This window comes from Myxine glutinosa, chromosome 11 (genome assembly GCF_964187855.1).
Source record: "Myxine glutinosa chromosome 11, kmMyxGlut1.1, whole genome shotgun sequence".
In the NCBI taxonomy this organism is placed as follows: domain Eukaryota; kingdom Metazoa; phylum Chordata; class Myxini; order Myxiniformes; family Myxinidae; genus Myxine; species Myxine glutinosa.
The window spans coordinates 9,159,831-9,181,167 of NC_136271.1; the positions used below are offsets into that span (position 1 = coordinate 9,159,831).

Here is a 21,337-nt window from a genome sequence, read left to right on the forward strand (position 1 = left end):
AGAAGTGTAGCCTGCCACGCTGACACATTGACGCTGCCCTGCTCCTCGACAATTAGGAGGTTTGCAGTCAGGAATATTAAATTTAACTAAGGAAGCACACTAACCCTATGACATGACACTGATGTCCTGCACATAAATTATACCAACACATCACCTCCAAACTAGGAGACGTCTGCATGGTACTCAAGTCTTTGTAGACTGAGATTAATGCTCTATGGTCACAAATAGACAAAGGCAGAGATGTCGATGTAGATTTCGCCCTTGTTATGGGCCTCATGAGGCTGCCTTTTTTATAATAAAAAACGTAAAAAAACCAAACATTTAAACAGCCTTGGACGTGCACCTTGACCCCACAGCCAAGGCACACCGTCTATCAAGACTGTCCTATTGGCATACACATGCACCTCAACCCAAAGGCTGAAGCACATGGTCAATCAAAACACATGCATCCTGACCCCAAAGGGCCAGAATGCATGGTCATACAATTGGACCCCTCCTCCATAGGAGTGAGTCCCCACAACTTCAACACCATGCCGTCCTGATGAGGGCTTATTTTTTTCCCTCATCAGGACAACATACTGCTGATCGTTTATTTGTAACCGATCTAAGCCGTTAATATACACAGGTTTAACCCCCTAACTTGACTTAACCCCCTAAAGGCACAGATTGACCACAGAGCAATTTGCCTTATTCCACACAGAAATCCTAAAATGACCTGGACAATATTATTGGCACCTTTTAGAAGTTGTTAGAAATAATAAGATTTCAAGGAGGTGATTCTCCTTTACTTTGGAATTGAACTCACCAATGGTGAGTTGCAGGTGCCTCAAATATTAAAATCACTCATTCAACCAGTTTGAATGGAGAAAAGGAGTCAATCTGCTGTTTTGTGTCACTGTGTGTACCGCAATGAGCATGGAGAAAAGAAAGAAAACCAGAGAAATGTCGGATGAGGTCAGACACAAGATTGTAGCCAAGCATGGACAATCTCAAGGCTACATGTCCATCTCCAGAGACCTTGATGTTCCTGTGTCCACCGTCCGCAATGTTATCAGGAAGTTTAAGACCCATGGCACTTGCCAACCACCCTGGACGTGGCAGCAAGAGAAAATTTGATTGAAGATTGGAGTGAAGGATTGTTCAAATTGTGGAGAAAGCACCTCGACCACCTGCCAAACAGATTCAAGCTGACCTTCAGACACAAGGTACGACAGTTTCAACTCGCACCATCCATCGTCAACTCGATGAAAGGGGATTCTATGGTCGGACCCCACTGCTGAGAGAGACAAAAGAAAGCCCGACTGGAGTTTTCCAAAATCCTTCTGGGAGAATGTCATGTGGACAGCTGAGACTAAATTGGAGCTTTTTGGTTAAGCACATCATCTGTTTCCAGAAAACAAAATGAAGCCTTCAAATAAAAGATAAGCCAAGTTCCTTCTCTCAGAAGTGATGGAATATAGAGTCACTGAGGAGTGTCTGCCAATATTTCATATAAATGGCACAATGGTGTTGTAATATAAATGGCACAAAGCCTGGTGTTGGCTTAGCGGTTAGGGTGCCGGCTTGGGATCCGACGATCCTGGGTTCGAATCCCGGTCGATCGCTGAATTAACGCCAGGGGGGGTTGACTCAGCCTGTCATCCTTCCGAGGTCGGCAAATTGAGTACCAGCTTGCTGGGATGAATGATCACGGTGTGTACCCCGATTTAGAATCGGTACCCCGTATCCCTCCGCATCGTAAGAGCATGACCAAGGGTTGGCGTCAGGAAGGGCATCCGGCCATAAAAACATTGCCTCAAACAGGGAACCATGATTGTCATGGGGCCCGCAAGGCTAACCCCCGCTCTAGCGGGGAAAATGGCCTTAAAACGATCATTCATTCATTCATTTTCAAATAAAAGAACACCTTCCCTACAGTCAAACATGGAGGAGGTTCAGTGATGTTTTGGTGTTGCTGTGCTGCCTCTAACACTGGGTGCCTTGAATGTGTGCATGGCATCATGAAATCAGGAGATTACCAAGGCATTTTGGAGCCCAGTGTCAGAAAGCTGGGTCTCCGTCGAAGGTCATGGGTCTTGCAGCAAGACAATGACCCCAAACACACTTCAAAAAGCACCCAGGAATGGTTCAAGACAAAACGCTGGACTGTTCTGTAGTTGCCAGCAATGCGTCCAGATCAAAATCCCATTGAACACCTGTGGGGAGATCTGAAAACGGCAGTTGGGAGAAAGCATCCTTCAAATCTGGGAGAACTGGAGCAGTTTGCACAAGAAGAGTGGGCCAAACTGCCAGTAGAGAGGATTAGGAAGCTCATTCATGGCTATAGGAAGCGCTTGACTGCAGTTATTTTGTCCAAAGGCCGTGCTTCCAAATATTAGGTCCAAGGTGTCAATAATTTTGTCAATGCCATTTCTTTTTATTGTCTGATTTAAAAGGATATATTAAGTTCTGAATCAAAAACAAAGGTTCTGTAATGTTAACAGTGAAATAAAGAATTGTGGAGACAAAATACTTTTGTCAATTTCAACTTATTTTTTGAGAAAATTGTGAGATATTTGAAAAAAGTGCAAGGGTGCCAATATTTTTGGCCATGTATGTACGTATGTATGTATGTATGTATGTATGTATGTATGTATGTATGTATGTATGTATATATATATAAATAATATTACAAACAAGCACAGCCAACCAAAAAAGAAAACTAAAATGAGCTTTCCGATTTTTGATGTGAACCGCAAGAGCAGAATTAGTCTCGGGTAATGTTTCGCTTGTGGTCCACAAGCCTTTTCAAGCCAAAGCGAACCATCTGGTGCTTGCAGCCGTCTTTTTATAGGCCACTCTTGACCTACTTCTGGTCACGTGCAGAAGCATGGAACAACAAATTTGTATTTCCACACATACTTTTTGTACATATACACTTTCTGAAATTCTGTCATTCAAGCTTTTGCGTCTCACTATCTGCCAAGATCTTTCCTGTGAATTTTCTAATAAATTTGTATTAAATACTTTCTCACGGCTTTTTTTGCCAAACTTAAAATGCACCAAATAATTTTTATTGCAGAATTAAATTACAAGAGATATTTTGATGTTAACATATTGTCGTGTGTCTACCCTGTAGTGAACACCGCAGGGCGACACAGATGACCAAACGAGCTTTAACTCCAAGGCGTTCGATCCAATGTTGGACCTTCGTTATACGCGCGGGAGGGAGATTGGGGGGAAGAGCTGTGAACGCTTCCCTGCATGGGCCCACTGGCCGTCTTCGCACCTGGATAATCAATTCCAAGCCGACACGGAATTAAAATGCACAAAAATACCAGCTTTATGAAAGAAAAACCGGTAACAGAATAAAACACGGCAAAATAAGATTCCTAAGCAGGATGTCCCCACTCGCACTCGAATACAACACAAGGGGAAAAATAACTGGAAAATAAATGTGTTCTTTTTGTGGGCACTTAGCTCCGATCTGCTCTTGAACCTCGTCAGGAATCGTCCAAGCCCCGAGCGTGCAATCCGGACGCGGCACCGGCCCTGGTGGGAAAAAGGCCCCCGCCGCTCTTGTTCACTCAGCCGCGCTCGTCCTCCCGATCGTCCAGACTTCCAATGTCCCCGGCGCAAGAGCGCTACAAAATGTTCACGTGCTCGTCAATGAATTCCCCTCGCGCAGGAGCGCTGTGAACTCTGACCGCTCGCCATGAAATCCCGAAGCAGAGCGAGATATGAAATCATGAACGTTCACCACCAAAGCCAGAAGATGCGAGGAAGTCAAGAGGAGGAAATGTCGGGGAGAGCGTTCTTTTATACTCAAGGCTCTGACGTCATCCGTGCCTGCTCCACCAATCCCATAGTTCTATCTTAGCAGTCCTTGCGCCAATCAATCCCGGACCAATCACTCTTCTTCGGGGCGTGGCCTTCCGGACCTGCCTGCTTGAGTTGCGAGGTGGCGGCTGCAGCACCAGTGGTAGTTGAATGTCCCTTTTCCGGTCGCTTTTATTTAGTGTGATAAATGCGCGATTTCCTGGCTTTGTGGGTTTGCTGCTGGTGTCATAAGGAACAGAGGAAAACTAACAGAGGCCATTACATACAGGGGATTAATTACCTATAATCCCTAACTAATTAACATAACCCCACCCCTCATGATGGGAACGAAGATATGCGCTGACACGACATACGGTCTGCCGGATCCCGACTTATGATACATTCGGGTTTCTTCTTCTTCATGACAGTCGGAGCACACTACCTATGCAATCCTACCTGGACTAAGGTAATCATTGCCTACCCTCTACAAACGTAACTATATAAAGACATGTTCAAGAAATCTTATTGTCAATGGACAATCTATAGGCATATTTGACACCTACAAATGCATTGCAAAGGGCTCGGTCTCTTTAACGGGATGAACCAGAACCTGCCAGAGATGAACTCTGCAGGATGCTCAAGCGGCTGTTGCGCATGTGCAATAAAGGTGGGAGGGATTTTCGAAGCTCCACACGGTCTCCACGTTTTTCGAAGTTAAGTCTGTTCACAATTGTATTTTGTCGAAACTGTATTTATCTTTCGGTGTGTGAAGTTATTGTGTGCAACTTTGGTTGTTTCTCGGTGTTTATCTTTCATAAATTGATCGTCTGTTTGCCGTGTCGTGTCTTGAGGCCTTGTACAGTGTGCACTGTACAACCTTGAGGCTTTGTTTTTCTCTCAGCGGTCCGTCGTTTTGTGATCCAATAACTTTCGTTCTCTGTATTCCCAGACTTTTCACCCATAGCCTACTTCCTTGTGTAAATCTCAACTCAAAAAAAAAAAAAAAAAAAAAAAAAAAAAAATTCCCTTCTCTGTTCTCATTCGTTTATTCATTCTTGTTCGTTCGTTCTTCGACCACGTGTTTCTCCCCCATTTCCCCAGATAGTTTTCACTCATTAACCTTCAATGTTTACACTTTCCCCTCAAGTTATGTATTCCGTCATATTTTATAACACCTTATTCTTCTTCTTCTTTAAAAGGCTGCTTTCGACTTGCTCACCAAATCAATTCATCCCAAAAAAAATATCCATCTCCTATAGTGCCTTTTTTCTACATTCCCTAAACTCTCCTGCACTCCATCCTCCATCCAGCGTCCTTAAACGTATTTTTAACTCGAAGGTCACAAGAAACTCATTTTGCAATAAATGTTCGTTTCCCATAAATCGTACACTTTCAAAAATCCAATCTCACCCCTCCCCTCCAAATCTTCCCCATAACCCCTCCCCTCCAAATCTTCCCCATCACCCCTCCCCTCCAAATCTTCCCCATCACCCATCCCTTTCAAATCTCCCCCCTTGCCCCCTCCCTCCTAAACTACCCCCTCACCCCTCCCCGCCAAGACGCCCCCTCGCCCCTCCCCTCCTAGACTCCTGCCTCACCCCTCCCCTCCAAATCTCCCCCATATCCCATCCCTTTCAAATCCCTCCCCTTGTCCCTTCCCTCCCAAACTCCCCCCTCACCCCTCCCCTTCAAATCTCCCCACCCTCATTGCTTCTCAATTTCCCCCCTCTGACTCCCCCTCCTCAAAGCGTCCTCCCCGCTTCTTCCCCCTTCAAACTCTCACCTCCATCTCCCCCAACCTTCTGCCTCGCTCTTCCCCCTCCTCAAATAACACCTCATTGTGGCTCACCCAATCACCATCAAACCTTTTGTCCGCCCCATCCTTCCCTTTCTCCGAGCTATTCTGAAATCTCTGACACACCTTCAACAGCTCTCCCTATCTTTTCCACCTCTTCCACATCTTACCCTACCCCTCCTCCCCCCTGTTCTGTATCTGATGCTCCCCCTTCCTCTTCATTAACGGTATGGACCTCAAACATCCGGGGCCTTCGTTCAAACTTAACTGATCTCTCCATACAGGTTGCTTCTGTCAAACCAGACGTGATCTGCTTAACAGAAACTTTCCTCCTTTATGATGTCTCTGATTCCATAGTATCTCTCCCGGGCTACTCCCTCCTCCGGTATGATAGACCTGAGCCTCGTCCTGGAGGCGGGGTTGCTATCTTTATCAAAAACTCTCTTCCTCACTCGCCCTGCACTGCACTCTCTCCACCTCACCCCCAGGAATACCTCTGGCTACGGCTTCCCCTTCGCTCCCACCTCTTGTTCATATGTGTGTTGTACCGTCCACCAAACAGTGATGACTCCATCTACATATCGCTGTCTGATGATATGGACCAACTTCTATCTACTCATCCCAACTCTCTCTTCCTCATATGTGGTGATTTCAACTGTCATCATGCCAGTTGGCTGGGTGTGGGTACCTCTCTCACCAGCCATGGCTCCTCAGCAAAGGACTTCTGCGACTCACTGGGACTGACACAATCTGTCAATTTCCCGACCCGGATCTCAGTCAACGGAACATCTTCTCTTCTGGACTTGGTTATGACTAACTTCCCTGAAAATGTCTGCTGCTCTTCTTCTGCTCCGATCGGATCATCTGATCATGTCCTTGTTAAAGTGGACATCTCTCTGACCATCCTCAGGGAGCCTGCTCAGCGTCGACGAGTCTGGCATTTCACTCAGGCCAACTGGCACGGTCTTCAAGCAGCCATCAATCATCTGGACTGGTCTCCCATCTCTACCACCTCTGACATCAACTCATCCTGGGAATTCTTCCAAAGTAAATTGCTCTCTCTCATGCACAGATTTATCCCATCTCGTCTTCAGTTGTCATACCCTTCCTCCCGTCCATGGTACACGGAATCTTGTGGTGAGGCTGTTGCCCAGAAACAACTTGCCTTCGTCTCCTGGAAAGCAAATCCAACGGAAGGAAATCTCATTTCCTTTCACAAAGCCCGAAACAAGTGTGTGTCCACCCTCAGGAGAGCCAGGAAACAATATCTCTCCGTTCTCAAGACCGAACTCTCTTATCTGTCTCCCTCTTCCAAATCCTGGTGGCGTCTGGTCAAATCCGTTTCTGGTGTTTGTTCCCCCTCCATCCCCTCCCTCACCTCAAACGGCTACACAGCTGACTCCGCACGTGAAAAAGCTGAATGCCTCAACTCTGTGTTTGCCTCTAAATCTTGTGTCCCAAACCCATCCCTCTCTGTACCCACCATACCCAGTCGTACCCTGCTGCTCCTGGACTCCGTGTCCTTTCCTCCTGACAAGGTGGAAAAGTTTCTGTCAACCCTCGACTCTGATTCTGCAACTGGACCCGACGGCATCAGCCCACGGGTCCTAAAATCCTGCTCTGCTGCTCTATCTCACCCTCTCTCTGTTCTCTTCACCCTCTCTTTTGCTCAAGGTCAACTGCCATCTGCTTGGAAATCAGCCAACATCACCGCTTTGCACAAAAAAGGTGCAAAAACAGATCCTAGCAACTACAGACCAATCAGCCTTCTCCCAATTATCAGCAAAGTCATGGAATCCATCATTGCTTCGGATATGAAATCTTTCCTCTTCTCCAATGGCTTGATCTCTGATCATCAATTTGGTTTCAGACCAGGTCACTCTACTCTGGACATGCTGCTTCTGCTGTCTCAACAATGGATGGAGGTCCTCAATGCCAAACAGGAAATTAGAGCTGTCTCCCTCGACATATCACGTGCCTTCGACACGGTCTGGCACCCCGCTCTGCTCACCAAACTCTCATCCTTTGGTATCCATGGAAATCTCCACGCATGGCTGGCGGACTTCCTCTCTAGTCGTCGTCAACGTGTGGCCCTGAATGGGTTTCTCTCATCTCCTCTTCCTGTTCAGGCTGGAGTTCCCCAAGGCAGTGTTCTGGGCCCCGTGCTTTTTCTGGTCTTCATCAATGATCTCTCTGACTCTCTCGAAAATCCTCTCTATCTCTTTGCTGATGACTCCACTCTCTGCCGCTCCATTCCTCTTCCCTCAGATCGGCAGTCTGCTGCCTCCTCACTCTCTGAAGACCTGGACAAAATCACAGACTGGTCAAACAAGTGGAACATGTCTTTCAATCCTGACAAATCTCACACTCTTACTATGTCTCTCCGAAAAGATCGACTGGACAACCCTCCCATCTACTTTCTCAACAATCCTCTCCAAGAAGTTCTGTCGCTCAAGATTTTGGGTCTCACTATCTGCCATGATCTTTCTTGGGAAAACCACATTTCCAAGCTGGCCTCCAAAGCCAGTCGCCGACTGGGCATCCTCCGTCGTGCGAAGTCCTTCCTCGGCACACCTGAGCTCCTCACCACATACAAGGCTTTCATCCGCAGCTCAATGGAATACTGTTCTCCCCTATGGGCCAGTGCTCCTGCCTCACACCTAGCTCGGCTTCACGCTGTTGAAACCAAAGCTTTCAGAATTATTGGAATCTCCCGCGATGAAGCTATCTCTGAGGGCCTTTCACTCACTCACCGCAGGCAGGTAGGTGGTCTTTCTGTCTTCTACCGACTCCTCTCCGGCCTTGCACCCCCAGCTCTCTCTGTGCTCTGTCCCCCAAATATTCCTACAGGTCGCACAAGATCTGCCAGCAACCCTCTGATGGTTAAACTGCCGAAATCTCGGCTCTCTGCTCACCTTCACTCTTTCATTCCTCTTTTCTCCCGCCTCTGGAACAAACTCCCTCACTCCCTTCAATCCCACTCCTCCCTCCAGGTCTTTAAAACAGCTGTTCACCACCATCTCTTATCTTCCCCCATCCAAAACCTTGATCTTTTCTACCCCCGCTAATTCACCCCAGATCCACCTTGTTTGAAATTCCAACTTCTTTCCTGGAAGTCCTGGCAGTGTCCATATGTTTTATACCTCTCCCACCGCCCCCTTCCCATGCCCCCCCCCCAAAGCCCTCGCCCTCTCTCAGATCTCTCGATGTCTCCATGTCTCTCGGTCCCTGCTCTCAAATGTTGTGTTTGTGTCCTTCCCCCTCTCTCCCCATCTTGTCTACCGCTCCCGATGTTATATGTTTTATGTGTCGGTTTGTCTTTCTGTGTGATTAATGTTCGCTCTTTCACGAGCCTCGATCTTGTATAATAATAATAATAATAATAATTAAAAAAAAAAAAAAAAAAAAAAAGGTGCATCATGGAAAAATATTATTTAATTTTGCCTCCCAAGTTTATTGGTGTGCTTATTTCTCTAATTTACAATTTACCAATGCTTGAGGTCTGATTGTGACTCAGCTTCCAGTGACGTGAATTAAAAAGAAATTCAAGGTATTTATATATCAGTAAGGGGAGACCACAACAAACAACAACAACAGGCATTTTAAGGCCATTTTCCCTGCAAGAGCGGGGGTTGGCCTTGCGGTCCCCATGACAATCTTCTCCATTTTGACATATTTTCTGCATCTCCCCTTGTTCCTCGTCCTTGTTGAGAAGGCATTTCTTGCCCGCAACCCCCTTGCCCGCATTTCTTCTTCGACCATCTTTAGCCAAGTCTTTCTCGGTCTTCCCCGTCCTCTACTTCCATCTACATTCATTTCCATCACTCTTCTCAACCAGTCACTTTCATCCTTCCTCAACACATGACCAAACCATCTCAACCTGTTTCTCTTCACAGCATCCATCACAGGCTCTTTCCCATCATCTTTCGCAATTCATCATTTGTCTTCCTCTCAACGATACTCCACACATCCACCGAAACATTCGCATTTCCACCCTTTCCAGCCTTCGTTGCTGCTCTACGTATATTACCCATGTCTCGCTCCCATAAATCATAACACTTCTCACACATGCAGCAATTGCAGCATACACCTTTCCCTTCAGCTTCAACGACACTCCCCTCCTCGTCAGCAGTCCACTCAGTTCCCAAAACGTCTTCCATGCACATCTCACTCCAGCAACCGTTGCCGAGTCTGATCCACCTTCTCCATTCAGCATATCTCCTAGGTAACAAAATGTTTTCACACCTTCCAGCTTCGCGCCGTGTCCAAGATCCAACTCAACATTTCCTCCATCTGCAACTCACTCTGTGCACACCTTACACTTGAATGTAGCTGCCACACTGGTTAATGACCCTTTCAAACCACTACATTTTTTATGAACCCACTCAGCGCACATTGTACATTGAATGGAATTCACTCCGACACCCTTCCTGCACACAGCACACGGCCACTTCCCAGTTCTTTCCACATCACCACATGCTTTACCACTTGCCATCACCTTCATTTTTCCGATATTCACCTTCAGACCTTTTGTCTCCAGACATTCCTTCCACTTGTTCATCTTCTCCTTCAGTCCATCCATACTTTCTGCAAACAACACCAGATCATCTGCGTACAACAACTCCCACGGTAAACCATCCTTTACGTTCCGAGCCAGCACCTCCATCACAGCTACAAATAGTAGTGGACTTAGTACTGACCCCTGATGCACTCCCACCTTCACCTCAAACTCACCACTGTTCCCGTCCTTCGTCCTTACATGCACATCGTAAGCCTGTCACTACTTGCCCATGTCACGACTTCACGTGGAACCCTATTGAATGCTTTCTCCAGATCAACAAACCCATGAAACAACTTCTTCCTCTTCTCCATGTACTTCTCCTGCAACTGCCTCACAATAAAAAGCACGTCTGTCGTTCCTCTTCCTGGCATAAATCCAAACTGCATTTCGTCAATGTTCGCTTTCTTCCTTATCCTCCTCTCCAACACCCTTTCCAATACCTTCATTCCATGCTCCAATAACTTTATCGCTCGATACGAGCCACAGTCCAGGGGGTCAACTTTCCCCTTGTATAGAGGGACGAGGGTACTCAGTTCCCAATCCACTGGAATACGGCCTTCTTTCACCACCAGATTGCAGATCTCTTTCATTCTCTTCACACCCCAATTTCCCGCTGCCTTCAACATATCTCCCACAACTCCCATCGACCCTCCCGCTTTTCTACTCTTCATTGCTTTTATCGCTCCCTCAACTTCCTTCTCGGTTATCTTCTCTGCTGGTCCTAAAACTGGGTTACTCTCTATGTTGCCATCCCATTCATTCTCTGCATTCAACAGTATTTCCATATATCTCTTCCATCTTCCTTTAATTCCATGTGGGCCCACAACAATTTGTCCCACTTCATCCTTCAAGCATCTCACCCCCATCACATCACACCTCTTTCGCTATCTGCTTTGCAATCCTGAATACCACTCTCTGACCCTCTTCCGAATCCAAGCGTTCTCCGAACATTTTCCTGCATGCCTCCTGCGCCTTTGCTACCTCTTTCTTTGCAGCCTTCTTGGCTGCCTTGTAACGTTCATGCTCTGCCTTTTCTGCCCCCATACCCTTCACCTTCTGCCACTCCTTGAACTTCTTCCTCTTCTCGTCAATCTTCTTTCCAACTTCATCATCCCACCACCACGTTTCTGCGTGCCTCGGTAGTCCTTTTGTCCATCCACATACATCACCAACGGCTCCCAACAGACTATCTTTCATTGACATCCAACCACTTTCAAGCTCAACCACATCATTCTCCACCATACTCAGGCTCTCTTTTAATGCCCTTCCCCTTCTCCAATGGCTTGATCTCTGATCATCAATTTGGATTCAGACCAGGTCATTCCACTCTGGACATGTTGCTTCTGCTGTCTCAACAATGGATGGAGGGCCTCAATGCCAAACAGGAAATCAGAGCTGTCTCACTTGACATATCACGTGCCTTCGATACGGTCTGGCACCCAGCTCTGCTCACCAAACTCTCCTCCTATGGTATCCATGGAAATCTCCACTCATGGCTTGCGGACTTCCTCTCTGGTTGTAGGCAACGTGTGGCCCTGAATGGATTTCTCTCATCTCCCCTCCTGTTCTGGCTGGAGTTCCCCAAGGTAGTGTTCTGGGCCCTGTGCTATTTCTGGTCTTCATCAATGATCTCTCCGACTCTCTGGAAAATCCTCTCTATCTCTTTGCTGATGACTCCATTATCTGCTGCTCCATTCCTCATCCCTCAGATCGGCAGTCTGCAGCCTCCTCACTCTCTGCAGACCTTGACAAAATCACAGACTGGGAAAACAAGTGGAACATGTCTTTCAATCCTGACAAATCTCACACTCTTACTATGTCTCTCCGAAAAGATCGACTGGAAAACCTTCCCATCTACTTTCTCAACAATCCTCTCCAAGAAGTTTTGTCTCTCAAGCTTTTGGGTCTCACTATCTGCCATGATCTTTCTTGGGAAAACCACATTTCCAAGCTGGCCTCCAAAGCCAGTCGCCGACTGGGCATCCTCCGTCATGCGAAGTCCTTCCTTGGCACACCTGAGCTCCTCACCACATACAAGGCTTTCATCCACAGCTCAATGGAATACTGTTCCCCCCTCTGGGCTGGTGCTCCTGCCTCACACCGAGCTCGGCTTTACGCTGTTGAGGCCAAAGCTTTCAGAATCATTGGAATCTCCTGCGATGAAGTTAACTCCGAGGGCCTTTCACTCACTCACCGCAGGCAGGTTGGTGGTCTTTCTGTCTTCTACCGACTCCTCTCCGGCCTTGCTCCCTCAGCTCTATCTGTGCTCTGTCCCCCAATATTCCTTCAGGTCGCACAAGATCTGCCTGCAACCGTCTTATGGTTAAACTGCCAAAATCTGGGCTCTCTGCTCACCTTCACTCTTTCATTCCCCTTTTCTCCCGCCTCTGGAACAAACTCCCCCACTCCCTTCAATCCCACTCCTCCCTCCAGGGCTTTAAAACAGCTGTTCACCACCATCTGTTATTTTCCCCCAACCAAAACCTTGATCTTTTTTACCCCTGCTAATTCACCCCAGAGCCCTTGCAGTGTTCATATGTTTTCTACCTCTCCCACCTCCCCCCAAGTCCTCCCCCTCCCACATTTCTCCCGATGTCCCTGCTCTCAAATGTTGTGTTTGTGTCCTTCCCCCTCTCTCCCCATCTTGTCTGCCGCTCCCCTTGTTTTTTGTGTTTTGTGTGACGGTTTGACTTTCTGTGTGATTAATGTTAGCTCTTTCATGAGGCTCGATGTTGTATAGAACAAAAAAAAAAAAAAAAAAAAGCCTGACGCCGTCGCCTTTTCCAACCTCCACACCTTAATTCTCGGTTGGTACTTCACCCGCCGAGCTCTCCTCGCACCTTTCACCCTTATGTCTCAGACAACCAAGTGGTGCTGTGAAACAGCCTCCTCCCCCGGGATCACCTTTGTGTCCCGGAGGTGCCCCCTATCTCGCCTACGCACCAGCAGGTGGTCAACGGTTGTCGTCGACCCACCTGACGTGTATGTAACAAGCTTATTATCCTCTTTCTGGAACTGAGTATTACAAATCAACAAATCAGCTCCATCAGAAAACTCCAAAATCCTTTCACCTTCACCATTTCTCACACCATATCCGTAACCCCCATGAATTTCCTCAAAACCGTCCATACTCCTTCCCTCATGTCTATTTAAGTCTCGTCCTACCACAACAACTTCCTCATCTTTCACTTTTTCCATCAGCTTCTCTATCGCACACCAGAACTTGTCCTTCTTTTCATCGGTCCGACCGACCTGCGGAGCATATCCCGAGATGACGTTGACCAAGAGCTTTCCAATCATCATTTTCACCATCATCAACCTTTCACTCACTCTAGTCACACTCACCACACTGTCTCCAAACTCCTCAGAAAACAGGACACCAACACCATTCACGCCCTCCGGGCACCCTTGCCACACAAACTTGTATTTCTGTCCCTGCCTACCCTTCACCATTCTCACCACTTCCCTTCCATCTCATCTCCTGCACACAACATATGTCCACTCTTCTTCTGACCAATACTTCCACCACTTCTCCTGATCTCCCTGTCGTTGTCCCTACATTCCATGTCCCAAACCTCAGAAACCGATCTCCACGTCAGGCATCAGACGTTTCGTCATAAATGGAGTGATTTGCACCCTTGGTAAGGGGACACAAAAAGCAAATAATCAATTGAGGTAAAGAACCCAATGGGGCCCACTTAATCTAAACACATGATGCTTATCTTAACCTCAGGTCCTACTCACTCAGATTCATCCAGAATGACACAGGACAAAACCGCTGAGTGAGACAGATAGGGAATTTGAGGTTTATGTGGCCTTTACTTTAAGGGCAGCATTGGGTGCTGGTCTGGGCTGGAGGCAAGCCCGCTCTGATACACATAATGAGACTCCTAGTAGCCGGATCCGACTCCGGATCTTCACCAAAATCTAATCGTTTAGTCGTTATCACATGCACTACATCGCTGCCAAATTTCGTCCGAATCCGTCCACAACTTTTTGAGATATTTTGTTCACAAACAGACAGACAGGGGTGAAAACATAACCTCCATCCACCTTTGGTGGTGGAGGTAATTAAAAGGAATAATAATTAAAATAATTAAAACTAAAAAGTCATATGAAATAGCTTTCCTGAATATGATCCAGTACCGATTTTGAACACAGTTGTTGGAAATTTGAATAAATAATAATTTGCCAAATGACAAACACCATCTTTGTGCTATGCATTTCAACTGGCTAGAATTAATGAAATGTTTTCTATTCTGCAGATCCTGACTTATCATCATCACAGATTTGATGCTTGCAAAAATGCACATGTGGCCTTTACTGTCTTCGACACTTAGGTAGCAATCGGTAAAGTGGATAAAATGTATGTATTGCACTTTCATAGATGGCCTTTGAGACCTGTATTCAAGTCCACGAAATTATCAAATTATCAAATAAGTGCACAAATTATCTTCTGTAGCATCAGTGAGAATGATGGTCATGTTGTTATGTATCATATGTTCTGTGTGCCAACAATTTAGAGAAATGTACTGTGTGATGTTATTGCATTGGAGTGATGCAGCAAATAACTCGTCTCTCAATTGAGGTATTGTCAGACCTTGACATTTGTGGTCCCAACATTAGTGGACCCCATGTATTCACGGTGAATGAAATGCAACCTGCTTCTACATTCACGACCCTGTGCTTCGGGTGTTGGCGGTTTTTCACGCACACAAACCACTTCAACAACAACAACAACAACATGCATTTTAAGGCCATTTCCCCTGCCAGAGCGGGGGTTAGCCTTGCGGTCCCCATGACAATCTCCATTTTGCCCTATTTTCTGCATCTCTCCTTGTTAACCCCCTTGCCCGCATTTCTTCTTCCACCATCTTTAGCCAAGTCTTTATCGGTCTTCCCCGTCCTCTACTTTCATCTACATTCATTTCCATCACTCTTCTCAACCAGTCACTTTCATCCTTCCTCAACACATGACCAAACCATCTCAACCTGTTCCTCTTCACAGCATCAATCACAGGGTCTATTCCCATCATCTTTCGCAATTCATCATTTGTCTTCCTCTCTCTCAACGATACTCCGCACATCCACCGAACCATTCGCATTTCCACCCTTTCCAGCCTTCGTTGCTGCTCTACGTTCATTACCCATGTCTCGCTCCAAAAAATCATAACACTTCTCACACATGCAGCATACACCTTTCCCTTCAGCTTCAACGACACTCCCCTCCTCATCAGCACGGCACTCAGTTCCCGAAACTTCTTCCATGCACATCTCACTCTTGCAACCATTGCCGAGTCTGATCCACCTTCTCCATTCAGCATGTCTCCGAGGTAGCAAAATGTTTTCACACCTTCCAGCTTCACGCCGTCTCCAAGATCCAATTCACCATTTCCTCCATCTGCAGCTCCTTCTGTGCACACCTTACATTTGAATGTAGCTGCCACACTGGTTAATGACCCTCTCAGACCACTACATTTTTGATGAACCCACTCAGCGCACATTGTACATTGAATGGAGTTCACTCCGACACCTTTCCTGCACACAGCACATGGCCACTTCCCAGTTCTTTCCACCTCACCACATGCTTTACCACTTGCCATCACCTTCGTCTTTCCTATATTCACCTTCAGACCGTTTGTCTCCATACATTCCTTCCACTTGTTCATCTTTTCCTTCAGTCCATCCATACTTTCCGCAATCAACACCAGATCATCTGCATACAACAACTCCCACGGTAAACCCTCCTTTACGTTCTGAGCCAGCACCTCCATCACAGCTACAAATAGTAGTGGACTTAGTACCGACCCCTGATGCACTCCCACCTTCACCTCAAACTCACCGCTGTTCCCGTCCTTCGTCCTTACAGCTGTGTGCGCTCTTTTGTACATTGCCATCACTACTCTGATCAACCATTCCTCCACTCCTAACTTCCTCAATGCCCATGTCAATACTTCGCGTGGAATCCTATCGAATGCTTTCTCCAGATCAACAAACCCAAGAAACAACTTCTTCCTCTTCTCCATGAACTTCTCCTGCAACTTCCTCACAATAAAGAGCGCGTCTGTCGTTCCTCTTCCTGGCATAAATCCAAACTGCATTTCGTCGATCTTCACCTTCTTCCTTATCCTCCTCTCCAACACCCTTTCCAATACCTTCATTCCATGCTCCAATAACTTTATCGCTCGGTACGAGAGACACTCCAGAGGGTCACCTTTCCCCTTGTATAGAGGGACGAGGGTACTCAGTTCCCAAACCACTGGAATGCGGCCCTCTTTCACCACCAGATTACAGATCTCTGTCATTCTCTCCACACCCCAACTTCCTGCTGCTTTCAACATATCTCTCACAACTCCCGTCAGCCCTCCCGCTTTTCTACTCTTCATTGCTTTTATCGCTTCCTCTTCCTTCTCAGTTATCTTCTCTGCCGTTACTCTCTATGTTGCCATCCCATTCATTCTCTGTATTCAACAGCATTTCCATATATCTTTTCCATCTTCCTTTAATTCCATCTGGGTCCACAACGATTTGTCCCACTTCATCCTTCAAGCAACCCACCCCCATCACATCACACCTCTCTTTCGCTAACTGCTTTGCAATCCTGAATACCGCTCTGACCCTCTTCCGAATCCAAGCGTTCTCCGAACATTTTCCTGCATGCCTCCTGCGCCTTTGCTACCTCTTTCTTTGCAGCCTTCTTGGCTGCCTTATAACTTTCATGCTCTGCTTTTTCTGCTCCCGTACCCTTCGCCTTCTGCCACTCCTTGAAATTCTTCCTCTTCTCGTCAATCCTCTTTCCAACTTCCTCATCCCACCACCATGTTTCCGAGTGCCTCGGTGGTCCTTTTGTCCATCCACATACCTCACCAACGGCTCCCAACAGACTATCCTTCATTGACATCCAACCACGTTCAAGCTCAACCACATCATCCTCTACCCTACTCAGCCTCTCTTTTAATGCCTCCCTGCCTGTCACCTCTTTCAACCTCCACACCTTCTTTCTCGGTTGGTACTTCACCCGCCGAGCTCTCCTCGCACCTTTCACCCTTATGTCGCAGACAACCAAGTGGTGCTGTGAAACAGCCTCCTCCCCCCGGATCACCTTTGTGTCCCGGAGGTGCCCCCTATCTCGCCTACGCACCATCAGGTAGCCAACGGTTGTCGTCGACCCACCTGACGTGTATGTAACAAGCTTATTATCCTCTTTCTGGAACTGAGTATTACAAATCAGCTCCATCAGCAAACTCCAAAATCCTTTCACCTTCTCCATTTCTCACACCATATCTGCAAACCCCCATGAACTCCCTCAAAACCATCCATACTCCTTCCCACATGTCCATTTAGGTCTCCTCCTACCACAACAACTTCCTCATCTTTCACGTTTTCCATCAGCTTCTCTATCGCACACCAGAACTTGTCCTTCTCTTCATCTCTCCGACCAACCTTCGGAGCATATCCCGAGATGACGTTCACCAAGAGCTTTCCAATCATCATTTTCACCATCATCAACCTATCACTCACTCTAGTCACACTCACCACACTGTCTACAAACTCCTCAGAAAACAGGACACCAACACCATTCACGCCCCCCAGGCACCCTTGCCACACAAACTTGTATTTCTGTCCCTGCCTTCCCTTCACCATTCTCACACCACTTCCCTTCCATCTCGTCTCTTGCACACAACATATGTCCACTCTTCTTCTGATCAATACTTCCACCACTTCTCCTGATCTCCCTGTTATTGTCCCTACATTCCATGTCCCAAACCTCAGAAACCGATCTCCACTTCGGGCTGCACCCTGCCCATATGTAGTTGTAATTGTCATGGTTCTCTTTTTGAGGCAATGTTTTTCTGGCCGGATGCCCTTCCTGACGCCAACCCTCTTAGTCGCCTCTTACGACACGCAGGGAAACGGTGTACCTATTCTTACCAGGGTACACACCGGGACACAAACCACTTCCACACGTCATAAAACCACTTCCAGGCACAAATAAACCATTTCCCACCAGCTGTGCACGTAATAATTCCAAAAGCATCTTCCATGCATCATGCACAAAGCAGCTGTACATGTGCATAAACCCACCACCATGTGATTCGACATTCTTTGCGTGGGCCTATTCGCAGTTTTTCTCACCTGCTTCGACACTCGCGACCCTGTGCTTCGCGTGTTTGCGGTTTTTCGTGGGCATATTCATGGTTTTTCACGGGGTTTTTGATTTCCCCTTGTAATCGTGAACCAAAGGGACCCTTTTCCCCTTTTCCCATTGAAACAATGCTCCCACATTTGTGGATTTGACATTCGGGGCATTTTCAGGCAATGTATCCTCTGCGAATGTCGGGATCCGACGCTATATTAATGGAATGATTCCCCCCCCACACACACCCACCTGTTTTAAAGTACAAATATGCATTAAAGGAAATTGGTTTTATTATGCCGACGAGCTGAAGGGCCCATCTATGATGAGCACTTTTGTACTGTTCTTCTCAAACAACTCGTATAACCATGTTCTGCGATCGGCGCATTATTACCTCTCGCACGCTAACTGAAATGTGGAGTTAAGTAATTGCTTCACTTTGTCTGTCCGTATACAAACGTCAGTTTACGATCGAGGAACAACTGGATTTCAATTGAATGTTATATTTTGAACACATATTGGAAAACGAACCTGTACTTTAGCCGTACTTTCTCTGAATTTGACCCGATCGCACATGGGTAGAGAGGAGTGAGATAAAAAAAAATCCTCACTGTGTGTCGAGCAATCAAACAAAATTGAAAATCATTCCAAACATGAAACTTACCATTTAAAGGATGTTATAAAGGACACAAACTGCAGGCATGAATGGCTCGTGTAATGTGTTAATAAGGTGGTGTGTAAAAGACACTGCATCAGTAGCGGCAAACTTCCAAAAACAAATCTTTCGACTATAATCTGTATTTTTATTTCAATTGAATTTTATATTTGAACACTATAATGCAAATGGCCTCTTTGCCAATTTCAACATACTTTAGTTTAGCGGTATTTGGACAAAATATTACAGCATTTTACATCATCTGACCAATCAAATTTGCATCTCTCAAAGCACGTCCATGTTCTTTTTATGGATAGAGAGATAGGTTTTATCAAATGGAAGTTTGACAAAAGTATACTAACTGTTGTGAGGAGCAAAGGAATGCTAAAGTTTTTGGTGTTGTATTATAGCTTCGTCTAAGAATCATCTGGACAATGATTTATCATGCTGATTGTCCCTCAAATTGTGTTTCCATTGTTCTCTCATTGTGCCACCAGCTCTACACGCTCCTGGAAAGGATAAACCCAGACCACAACTTCCCTGTCAGGTGTGCTGCTTATACACAAACTTTTACTTTTAACCATTCTTAACACATTTCCACAACAATATCTGCACAAAGTCTTTTCCATCTGGTAATGCATTTGATTGCATTTTAGATGTCTGTTTCAAGGAGGGGGAATGGATCATCTACAGGCCATTTTGGAACCATGCTTTTAGGAGCTTTGTGACTGAGTGATATATGTGTGTGTGTGTGTGTGTGTGTGTGTGTGTGTGTGTGTGTGTGTGTGTGTGTGTGTGTGTGTGTGTGTATGTATTGTTGTGGATCTCAGTGCCGGCCTTTTCCCCTTACCAAGGGGGGATTAGTCCCTTTGTCTTTGACGAGCCGACGGGACCCGGGACCTATGACGTCCCTCCCGGACAGCGCGAAGTAGGGTCGTAGGACTAATCACCAATACCTAAGTACTCGCGCCGCCCAGAAATGAGGAAATAAGCCCGCCCGAATCACGGGTGTTGGTGGATACGCCGAGCGGTAGCGAACCCGTGACCCGAGCCGTTATCAATGACTAAACCCGATCCAAGCAGTTCTTAATCGTGCCACACTTACCCAATGATGGAAATCACAGAAACGGTCGAATTTGGAAGAAAGAATATGAAATGAATGAATGATCGTTTTAAGGCCATTTTCCCCGCTGGAGCGGGGGTTAGCCTTGCGGGCCCCATGACCTCATGGTTCCATGTTTGAGGCAATGTTTTTATGGCCGGATGGCCTTCCTGACGCCAACCCTTAGTCGCCTCTTACGATGCGCAGGGATACGGTGTACCTATTCTAACCGGGGTACACACCGGGATCATTCATCCCAGCAAGCTGGTACTCAATTCGCCGACCTCGGAAGGATGACAGGCTGAGTCAACCCCCCTGGCATTCATTCAGCGATCGGCCGGGATTCGAACCCAGGATCCTAGGATCCCAAGCCGGCACCCCAACCGCTAAGCCAACACCAGGCTACGGATTACGAATCCAATTGTTACGGATTCGGAGTGGCATTCCCGTTACCAAGGGGAGGGGGGGGGGAGGGGGTTAGTCCCCTTGTCCTTTAAGCTGGCCGTCTCTGTTCCTGGAAACTATAACGCCCCTTTGCGGGCGAGATTGGCCAGGGTGATTGGTCAATGGGTTCCCAAATACCTTTGCCAATCCCTCCGCAAAGCAGGGATATAATTCCCTGCTCGGATCCGGACAAGATGGAGTTTGCCGAGCGGTTAGCAGTCCGAAATCCGAGCCGTTAGCAAACACTAACCCGATCCTGAGCGTTGGCCAAATCGTGCCACGTATATTCAATTGAAGGAAACAGACTAAGGCAATCAAATGGAGAAGAAACCAAAGTGAAAGGAAGAACACAGAATTTATTATACAATACTAGAAGAGGAGACAAAAGCTAATGTACAGTTGAAGAGGAAGAATCAGTAACACAGGGCAGCCTTATACAGTCTTATTTAACAATCCCAAGACAACACAAACAGGCTCACACTTAGAGGGAATGGATGGCAGGCAGGGAAGGTCCAATGCAGGGCACTGCATGGCTCCGATCTTTCCCCAGGCTTCGGTTCACGGCAGGCGGCGCTGGTCGTAGCGTTGAACAGTGATCGGACCTTATCAAAAGGGGATTCGTATATTGGGGAGGGAGGTTGACATCGTTCTGGACTCTGATAAACGGCAGACGTCCTTGGGCAGCTTGCCTCAGCTCGTAGCAGCTCTCAAAGTTCAACTCCCCGTCTCCTTTCACAACCACGCTTCTTCGGTCATCTGCCTCCTCTCCCCCGTCTCTCCTATTTCCTTGGTAGATGCCGCCCTCATCTGTTCTAGCTCCCCCTTGTGGGTGTCCAATTTGTTTT

The 21,337-nt window shown here is 46.8% G+C and overlaps 1 protein-coding gene across 3 annotated transcripts in view; it reads left to right on the forward strand.

Moving 5' to 3' along the window:
* The window catches only part of MAU2 (MAU2 sister chromatid cohesion factor), a 297,343-nt gene that overhangs the window by 118,276 nt on the left and 157,730 nt on the right, over positions 1-21,337 (forward strand). For all 3 annotated transcript variants that reach the window (XM_068129792.2, XM_078786386.1, XM_078786387.1), the window contains one exon: positions 19,444-19,493. In XM_068129792.2, the coding sequence (XP_067985893.2) occupies positions 19,444-19,493 (50 nt within the window). The remainder of the gene's footprint in view (positions 1-19,443; positions 19,494-21,337) is intronic.